The following is a 10340-nucleotide window of genomic DNA, read 5'->3' as shown; positions in this document are numbered from 1 at the left end:
AGACAAACGAAAAGCTGCTTGCTTCATTTGCTGGCTTTCACTAGTCTGTAAGCTGAAGCCAAGGAAGCAATACGTGGAAAGGGTCAAGCAAACAAGACAAACCATGAAAAATCAGTGAAAACAAGAGCCCTGTAAACATCAACTTTCCCCTTTACTGTCCTTTTACACTCCCTGAAGCCTTATTTTGCCTTGATTTAAATAGGATTTCCGATTGTACTGTTCCTCCTAGATTGTAACTTCCTTAATGGTGTTTGACCTCCAAATATCTCATAACTTACTGAATCTGACTTTGGGGCTGGAAGTGGCAGACGATTAGGTCAGAAAAGTAGGCAGAGGGCAGATGATACAGGGCTTTGAATGTGCGAATAAAGGCACTTCAGTATTTGGAGGTCAGAAAGAGTAAGGTCCAGCAAAGACTGCAGTGGAGGTAAAAGGAAACCAGGTTAAGTCTTCCAGAAGCTAAGGAAAGCCAAATTCAATAACGCAACATTTTCTCCCACCAGATTAGCAAAGACTAAATTATAATAATCAATGCTGAAGAGAGTGCCAAGACAAGCATTTTCACTCACTCATGGAGTGCTAACTGGTACAACCCTTTAGGAAAGCAATCAAAATGAACCAAGAATCTGGAAAACACATTTTAAACTCAGTATTGTGCATGTGAGAAAACCCATCTTTAAAAATCCAAAAAAGCTTTATGCATATTCACATAGTATTGCCATTGATAGTATTTTAGAAAACTGCTGCACCATACACTAGATGGAAGCGTTCACACTTTCTGACTACCTGCCCTAAGAATAACTCCCCTTAGCCAGTCTTGTTTGCAGCCTTTCCTTTTCCCAGTGTCCAGCCTCACCAGCCCTCCTGAACTATCTTACACCACCATTTCCTTTTTGACAAGTCACAATTATACTTCCTTTCACTTAGTCATAGTTAAACATGGAATCAGACTCAAAGCATGCAAGGGACCTCTAGGAATCATTCAGTCCAATCCCTACTTGCAGATGATACCCTCATTTTACAGAAGCAGCAACAGAAAGCAAGGTTAACATGACTGGCTGGAGAATGAACAAAGGAATGTTTGAGGTCTCTTGATTTTTCCACATGAAGTATTTAATAACCCCAATTACTCCTGAGCAAAATGGTTGGTTAGCCCTCAAAATTCAGAAACACTAGTTTTATAAAGTACATAGGAAAATAAAACTGAACATAAAGTAGAAAATGTCTCTAAAAAAAAAAAAAAAAAAGCAGTGCTTTTCTCATTAAAGAGCATTTACTGAGTGTATATTATGTGCCAGGCACTAGAAGTACAAAATAAAAGGCACAGTCCCTATCCTCGGGTCTAGTGAGGAAGGCAGAAGTTTTTAAAAATTATAAACACTGTGAGAAGCAAACACACAAATATATGGGGGAATTTATTCCACCAACCCAAACCAGAAGTAATCTCTGATTCCAAACACTTTCATTCCTCTCCTTAAAATGCTTTAATTAGGGATGGTTCACCTATGACTCAAGGTGAGTTAACGACAAGCAGGAATTCCATCAAATGAACAAAGCACAGTGTAGGTATTTCAGGCAAAGGCAAGTGCGTGTGCAAAACTGGGGCAATAAAGAGCAGTTCCATGAACACAATTCTCCTAATAGCTAAACCCATCACGTAGGAAAACAGAAATAAAGAGAAAAACTATTTAGTAGGAACCAGACTAGTTACACGTACCTTGAAAAACTAAACCATGAGTTATAAATAGAGACACACAGGTTAAGCAATATGCAATACAGCAGGAGGCTCAATAAACATGCCTTGAAGCTGCTTTAATAGGTTACAGGAGAAATCAAAATGTGCCTAAAGGGGCAGGAATGAAGAAACGGCTATGAAAGATATTCATGAAATAGAATTTTAAAATATGCAAAGCGACTTCAACCTGGTGCATAAGTGGTAACTTAAAATGGAAAAACAGAACACGAATGCCAACTGATGCAATTTATAAGGTTTTCCTTGTTTTCTGTGGTGGTGCTGGTCAACAATTTCTATCGACCAACACAGTCATGTTTAAACATAACCCTCTACCACTAGATGTGAATCTTTAAGGGCAATTAATAACCACCATTTACTGAGTTAGGCTAGGAATCCAAGATTCAAAGCCAAGGTTTGCTGGATTCCAAGCCCTATTGCCATCACACTTCACTAGATGAAACTGAAGGCCACTAACATTAGGTTTTAACCTATCCACAGCGTTTCCTAAAATTGTAAACAGGTTCTTGTCCTCAAGTCTAATAGTGGGGACAGAACACCAAGTGAGTAGTCAAGGTTTTCATTTTAAATAAGCTTGCTACAGGTATCATCACAGAATACTGAAGGCAGGGGGATAAGATGTGATCAATTCCCTACTGGATGTTTACCACATCCTATTAAAAATATCCAAGAAGGGCTTCCCTGGTGGCGCAGTGGTTAAGAGTCCGCCTGCCGAAGCAGGGGACACGGGTCCGTGCCCCGGTCCGGGAAGATCCCACATGCCGCGGAGCGGCTGGGCCCGTGAGCCATGGCCACTGAGCCTGCGCGTCTGGAGCCTGTGCTCCGCAACGGGAGAGGCCACAACAGTGAGAGGCCCGCGTACCACACACACACACAAAAAAATCCAGGAAGTAACAAAACCTAAAATGTGTTCCAACTAGACAAAGTAGCTTTAAAATATTCCTATTAATATGAAGCAATATAGAACTGATGACTAAAATCCGATTATGCAGCCAGATTACCTGGGTTTGAATCTTTGCCCAACACTATGCACCTGTACCCTCGGGCAAGTTACTTGTGCCTCAGCTTCCTTTCATGTAAAATGAGCAAAATAAAACTTATTCCAATTTTTTTATGAGTACATTATGTAAACTGCTTAGAATGCCACATATTAGATACTATATAAATACTTACCCAGTTTAAATTAAAAAGGTATTCTAGTTTTCAACACTTTTCTGAGCCCTGCTGCACAAAAGAGCTGAACAACTCAGAACTAACATGTAACTCACACAGGACCAGGAAGGGGCTTTAAACCATGTATTTTTAAATAGTAGGCTTCAAAGTTAAGTTCCTGATCCTCAAAACACAGCTCCTTAATTTATGATGCAATTATGAGCATCAACTTTTCCTGAGCTTAGTTATAATATAACAGATAACTTTCATTCGTTTTAAATCCTTTGTTCATAGGAATTTAGAGACAATTTTCAAACTAGGACAAATATTTTATAAGTAATATCTAGCAGTTTATTAACCAATGGAGTATACTGCACAACGCCCTACCTCACATCTTTCAGGAACAAAACCCACTAAATTTGAAAAGTAAAAAGATGTCACCCACTGAATTCAGACACAATTAAAATGTGCTTTAAATATTTGTTTGGGTAAGGGGGTCACACACTTCTACTCAATTAAGAGAATCATTTATACAGTCCAGGTCTTTTATTTTCTTGACACCCATCATGCCATGAATTCATAAGGAATGGGCTCCAACAGTTCAGGCTCCTTTCCATTGGTTCTCACGAAGTGTGCTTCTCTGGGTGGAGCAGGCTATTAAAAAAACAGGCGAGGGAATAATTATGAAAAGTACTGTACCTCAACTTCAAAGTGCTCCCAGAACTAATAACGTATGTAATACCAAGAAACCCTGCCAAGCACTCACCTGGCGTTTCAGTTGAACCCAAGTACCTTTCTCTTTGGCTTCCTTCTTTTTCTGATCATTTTCCTTCACCCGTTTCAGGAAGCTATCCCGGCTCTTAGAGTGCTTAATATGCTCGATACGCACATTAATTCTCTTGGCAAGAATCTTGCCCCTGGAGAAAAAAGAAACTTAAGTGCATCAAAAACGCAGCTAAAATTCAGAGAATTCTTTCAACAGCTTCATTTATTAATTAAACCATGAATATTTTTTTACCCAGAGATAGGATAAATCAACAAGGTGGTGGCAAATTTATAATCGTTTATTAAATCCTGCTGAATGGGGCCTTGAAGCAAACATCCCCACTTTTTATTTTTTTTTTATTTTTTATTTTTTTAATTTTTTTTTTTTTTGCGGTAAGCGGGCCTCTCACTGTTGTGGCCTCTCCCGTTGCGGAGCACAGGCTCCAGACGCGCAGGCTCAGCGGCCATGGCTCATAGGCCCAGCCGCTCCGCGGCATATGGGATCCTCCCGGACCGGGGCATGAACCCGCATCCCCTGCATCGGCAGGCGGACTCCCAACCACTGCGCCACCAGGGAGGCCCAAACATCCCCACTTTTAAGCTCTCTTCTGATGGGGTGACAGACTCTGAAATACCAAATCATTTAAGCAAAACCAGACAATAAAACGTACAACTTATGAAACGTGTTACACTGTGAAAACCAGAATGGCTTAGCTAACAAACCCCACAAGGCTTTCCAGTAAGTTTATTACAATGTTTCCTCTGACAGGTTACAAGACAAACACCCAGTTTGCTTGAGTTTTAAAAGGGGATTTCCTTTGCCCCACTTCAATGACCAATAAAGACATAAGTCCAACTGGCAAAGTGAAAGGGGGGTGTGAGGGAATACTAACTACGCACAAAGAACTATGACATTACTTACTTCACTTGTTTGTTTACAATGATGCCAACAGCATGCTGGGTAACATTGTAGACTCTCCCAGTTTTGCCATGGTAACATTTGTGGGGCATTCCTTTTTGAACAGTGCCCATTCCCTGTTAAGAAAGGAGATACATGTTATGCCAGCAATTTCCCCCTCCAGTTAAATCCAAAGTAACTAGGATATTCCAAGATGTTTTTTTTAGATGGCAACTCAAGAGCTTTCAGAGCCGGTGAAATGTCATTTTCACGTTGCTTTAAGCAATCAAAAAGACAATCATCATTAAGCTCTAGAGTACCAGGACACGATTAAATACAAATTCACAAGATTCCCCTCCTTAATTTTTCCACTAGCTGTTAAAAACAAGTAATGAGAAAATTCTTGGACTCAAGAAGAGCACTTTTAAAACTCTTGTTTATTAAAGTAAAATTAAAATAGCCATTCTAGGGACTTCCCTGGTGGCGCAGTGGTTACGAATCCGCCAATGCAGGGGACACGGGTTCGAGCCCTTGTCCGGGAAGATCCCACATGCCACGGAGCAACTAAGCCCGTGCGCCACAACTACTGAGCCTACGCTATAGAGCCCGTGAGTCACAACTACTGAAGCCCGCCTGCCTAGAGCCCAAGCTCTGCAACAAGAGAAGCCACTGCAATAAGAAGCCCGCGCACTGCAAGGAAGACTCGACAACAAAGACCCAATGCAGCCCAAAAAAATAATAAATTTATTACAAAAATTAAAATATAACATAAAATAGCTACTCTATACTCTCACGAGCTCTTTTTCAGGAAATGGATTTTCCCCCGATTAGGAAGATAAAAAGATGCAATACACCCTATTCAGATTTTAATATTAAACACAACTTTTCTAACTTCTAATGTTACTCTGTAGTTATTTCCCCAATTTTATAATTTACCTTGATATCTACAATATCACCTTTCTTGTAGATTCGCATGTATGTGGCCAAAGGAACAACTCCTGCAAAAAAAACACAAAAAACCCCCAATACAGTTAATATCAAGATTAAAAAGTCAAGAGTAAGAGAAATATATAACCTTACTAGCTTTCAACACACACTACTTTTTGGCAGTTACGTGTACTTTAAAATCTTGCTAGTCGACAAGTTAAGAACCACTATATAAAATTCATGCTTTTTATTTATTACAAATAAGTTAGGTAGATGCTGATTAATTAATGTCATTTATTAAGAACACATTATATGAACAATAACACATAGGTAATAAAACACAAATGTATGCCACGCTTGCTCCCAAGGAGGGTGGATCTACTCACCATGTTTTCTAAAAGGCCTAGAGAACATGTAGCGGGTGCCCCTCCTCTTTCCCTTTGTGTTGGTCATTTTGGCGAATTACTGAAACCAGAAAGTATCAAACAGTCAAATACAACTGCAAAATTGACATTTGCCCCTTTAACCAAAAAATGTGTAATTACACATGCACTAAGTTCAGTAGGAACACGAGAATTAGGCAACTATCTAAAAAGCTGGCTCACGAATCAATAGCTCTTGTAACGGTAAGAAACAGTAATTTTATCAAGATTTCTGCCAAAACTGCCTATAACTCCTAAGAAGCAGAACTGGATTTTAGAACCCAAACCAGTATTTTCCCTGTTAGAATGTAACAACACGACAGGACTTCTGCCACACTACATCTGTAGAACCCAGCTTAGACTGCCAAGAACACTGGAATTACCAACTAGAAGGCAGTTTATTGTTGCAAAGCACGACAAAACTCAGTCTTGCACTTAATACATAATGGATTAAATCCCTTTTCTTATCAACCTACGGATATCTCTGATACCGCACCTATGAACTGTCAAAAATCTCTAACTCACTTCATATATCTAATTACTCAGTTGTTTACCAGAAAATGTGAGGAAGAAGGCTTTATAATCACTGACCTGATTTTGACATAGGTTTTGCCACTTACCTGGGAGACCAACATTTAAACCCTGATCCTCATATGTAAAACAGTCTTATTACTTTTATAATCAACTAGGATAATGTCTACAAAACATTGAGCAATTCCTAGCACATGCAAAGCACTTACTAATAAACAGTACTTTATCATTGCCTAAGAATTCACGTATAGGCTGAGGTGAACCTTTCACTTTGTTTCCCAAAAGGCTAAAATAATGGTTTTAATTGCCTCAGATGATCCAAGGGCAGAACTACCACTGCTGACTACCACAAGGCAAAATACACCAAAGACCAGCTTAGGTTGTCGACAGTGTTCTAATGTAAGTCAACCTCTCAATTTATTACATTTTAACCTTAAAGAAAAGTGACTCCTAAGTACCTTTTTCATATAACTTGTGTGGCAAGGAGACCGAAGAATGTTTCAGCTAACCCATCAAAGCCAAACCACTGTTACAACGAATGCACACTTCACTTTAAATGGTGAGAAGAATCTATCAAGTACTGTTTTAATTCTCATGGCTACATTTGCATTAAGTTCATATAAACTCCCCTTAAGTTCATAAACAAGGAGACATGCTCTGCAGATCAACTCACTTCATGGAGACACAAAGTGACACAATCAGTAATATAAGTCCTTTCGTTTTTTTTAACACATTTTTTTTTTTAATTTTTGGCCGCATTGGGTCTTCGTTGTCGTGCACCGGCTTTGTCTAATTGCGAGTGGGGGCTTTTCTCGTTGCGGAGCACGGGCTCTAGGTGCGCGGGCTTCAGTAGTTGCGGCTCGTGGGCTCTAGAGCGCAGGCTCAGTAGTTGTGGCACACGGGCTCAGTAGTTGTGGCTCGTGGGCTCTAGAGGGCAGGCTCAGTAGTTGTGGCGCACGGGCTTGCTTGCTCCGTGGCATGTGGGATCTTCCCCGACCAGGGCTCCAACCCGTGTCGCCTGCACTGGCAGGCGGATTCTCAACCACTGCACCGCCAGGGAAACCCTGGAAGTCCTTTCTGACTCCAGAGCCCACGCTCCTTCCACCAGACCCATTTTTCCGAGTTCGAAATCCATCAGGACCCAATACACATATAATCGAGTGAGTTTTTAAAAACAATACTTAACGTCCCAAGCAATGACGATTTAGAGTTTATAATACTACCAAAAATGGGACCCATTACGGGGGCGCAACACGCTGTTTCCGCAACTCTGGCAGCTGGCTGCTACAAACTAGACACAAAGATGCAAAACTAAGACTAAGAGGTTATTCAGTTAACGTTCCCCCTAAACGCCTAAATCAGACACAGCTATTCAGCAATCCCTTCACTTAACACTTGCTGCCCTGGCATGGACAAAACAATACCCGTGGCAAACAAAGTATTTTCCTTTTCTCCAACTGCGGTCCCGGGCCAGAATTAAGAGAACCGGAAATCTCCCACGTCAACGACGAATAGGCTGGGCTTCTTCATCCAGGGCGACTCAGGGGCACCTCTGCAGTTCTCCGACCACGACCCCCGACTTGCTCACACACACACCCCCAGGTCTCAAGGGAGATTAAAACCGGCGCCTGGTTCTAAACCCGCTCCTACTGCCCCGAAGCCCCTACGCCAGAGCATTACAGTTTAGGTCCTACAACAGGGGTTAAGATGACACACTGAAGGCGTTGGAAAAGCAAGCGGCCACGCGGCGCCAGAGCCGATCCGAGAAAGCCCAGGAGAGACGAGCTGAAGCCGTGGGGGCGCTGGAAGGACGAATTCCTTTCCCGATGGACCAGAATCGCCTCACCCCGCTGCCTCGGCCTCGTTTTTCCAGAGCCTGTCCCCCCGCAAACCCACGGCATCGCAGCCTGGTCCCCGGCCCCGCGCCCGCCGCGCCGAGTCTGGACGGACACAGCTCCACCGCCCAGGCCAGCGGGCCCCAGGCTGGCTAAATGATCTCCCTAGGGCTCCAATGCACGGCCTCAGCGGCCACAGGGTTGGAACTCACGCCTGAGGGACAGGGGGAGGGTCAAGACGCTCCGGGAGCCACGCGCGTACGGTACCTGGAAGATGGCGGTTCCGGCCGAAAAGAAGGAGGCGGCGCCGCGCGCGCGCCTTACAAGGGCCTGCGGGCTGCCCGCGGCGCTGCCTGAGAAAACGCCGGCCAACAGCCACACTTTCCTGGGTAAGAGTGTCGTCCCTGAGAACCAGAAGAACCTGTGAGGATATTTTCCTTTCTTGCGAAAAAGAGGTAACCGACCGACACAAGCTGACACTTGGATCTTGCCAGACAGCCCGGAAAGGGGCCTTCAAGGGCGTCAACCAGGCGCAGACGTCGCGAGCGTGCTGACGTCATCCCTTGCGTCAGACGCCACGCGGGAAGTGGGCGTGTGCCTGCGTCCTCGGGTATCGGAGCAGTCTGGTCCTATGTTGTCTGAGTTCTTTTCTGTGCTCCGAACTGCAGTTTGTGGGAATGGTTACGTGGGCACAAGAGCAAAATTATGGTGAAGAAAGCATGTTGTACGGTTTATATGTCTTTCAAACGTTTTTGCCCTCAATGCGTCAAAACACTACGCACCTGCTGGTAGGTACGTACCCCTGTTACAACCACTTTGTGAAGCAATTTGGCAAAATATAGTGAAACCGAAAATATGCAAATACCAAATTCCAGCATTTCGCTCCTAACTGCTTATCTTATGGGAACTTTGCTATGTAGACAAGGATATCCACAACAGCACTAGGAATAGAAGCAAAAAGTTGGAAACGTCCACCAATAAGAGCATAAACCCATTGTGGCGTATTCATACGGTGAAATATTATATGCCCGTAGGTCAAGACTGAGCCCGCAAATGTGATGAAGCAAAAAGAGGGAGATGTGGAACATACATAATAGGACAATTTATACACGTATAATTTTGAAACATGCAAAACTACTATATACTGCTTAGGCATATATGTATATGTAGTGAAAGTAGTCAAGAAATACAAGGGGATGAAAATCAAATTTAGAAACGTGGTCTTGTCTGGTAGGGGACTGTAAAGAAAGGGGTATTTTGACTAATTTTAAGCTGGTTATTGAATACATGGGAGGTGATTGTTTATTCATCACTATACTTTTTAATAAATATTTTCTAAATAATTTATTTTTAATTAATATTAATAAATATTAATAGTTTTTAAAGGGTAGTTTTAGATTTAGCAAAAAAATATTTTTAGAAAAATGGTACAGAGAATTCCCATATACTTGGCACCCAGTTTACCCTATTGTGAACATCTTAACATTAGTATGCTACAGTTTCAATTAGTGAAACAATATTGTACATTTTTTAAAATTAATTTATTTTTGGCTGTGTTGAGTCTTCATTGCTGCACACGGGTTTTCTGTAGTTGCGGCGAGTGGGGATTACTCTTCGTTGTGGTGCTCAGACTTTTCATTGCGGCAGCTTCTCTTGTTGCAGAGCACAGGCGCTAGGCATGCGGGCTTCAGTAGTTGCAGCACACGGGCTCAGTAGTTATGGCTCATGGGCTCTAGAGTGCAGGCTCAGTAGTCATGGCGCACAGGCTTAGTTGCTCGTGGCATGTGGGATCTTCCTGGACCAGGCTCGAACCAGTATCCCCTGCATTGGCAGGATTCTTAAGTACTGTGCCACCAGGGAAATCCCATTTGGATGATTTTTGACTAATGTAAATATATAGCCTTGGAACCAATATCCCCAATCAAGATCCAGAATATTGCCATTCCCATTAACAATTCCCTGTGTTTTGTCCCAGATGTTCCCCTCCCCAACTAGAACAATCCAACATTCTGATTTCTATAACCATAGATTAGTTTTGCCTATTCTTAAATTTCATG

The 10340-nt window shown here is 42.3% G+C and overlaps 1 protein-coding gene across 2 annotated transcripts; it reads right to left on the bottom strand.

Annotated features, from left to right (window-relative positions):
• Positions 1-1460: 1460 nt before the first annotated feature.
• RPL21 (ribosomal protein L21) lies at positions 1461-8778 on the bottom strand. 2 transcript variants are annotated; one of them, XM_081215057.1, is made up of 6 exons: positions 8551-8778; positions 5882-5960; positions 5505-5566; positions 4593-4705; positions 3672-3822; positions 1461-3559 (listed from the first exon to the last, which is right to left on the bottom strand). In XM_081215057.1, exons 2-6 carry the CDS (start codon positions 5946-5948, stop codon positions 3470-3472), a joined length of 483 nt encoding a protein of 160 aa, XP_081071183.1. In that variant the 5' UTR covers positions 5949-5960; positions 8551-8778; the 3' UTR covers positions 1461-3469. The 2 variants fall into 2 exon arrangements, with proteins under 2 accessions (XP_081071183.1, XP_081071184.1); XM_081215058.1 differs by having other exon boundaries at positions 8496-8555.
• Between the last annotated feature and the right edge of the window lie 1562 nt (positions 8779-10340).

Source organism: Mesoplodon bidens (genome assembly GCF_964165515.1).
Source record: "Mesoplodon bidens genome assembly, chromosome: 17".
In the NCBI taxonomy this organism is placed as follows: domain Eukaryota; kingdom Metazoa; phylum Chordata; class Mammalia; order Artiodactyla; family Ziphiidae; genus Mesoplodon; species Mesoplodon bidens.
Note: the sequence above shows the minus strand (reverse complement) of the source record. Positions and strands in the feature narration are given on the sequence as shown.

Bases quoted from the DNA above. Each gene is read 5' to 3' on its own strand.
- RPL21 (XM_081215057.1), bottom strand. From the start codon at position 5,948: ATGACCAACACAAAGGGAAAGAGGAGGGGCACCCGCTACATGTTCTCT. The intron at 5,567-5,881 runs GTGAGTAGATCC...TTTTTTTTGCAG, and splicing joins TAGGCCTTTTAGAAAACATG to GAGTTGTTCCTTTGGCCACA. The intron at 3,560-3,671 runs GTGAGTGCTTGG...TTTTTTTAATAG, and splicing joins GGGTTCAACTGAAACGCCAG to CCTGCTCCACCCAGAGAAGC.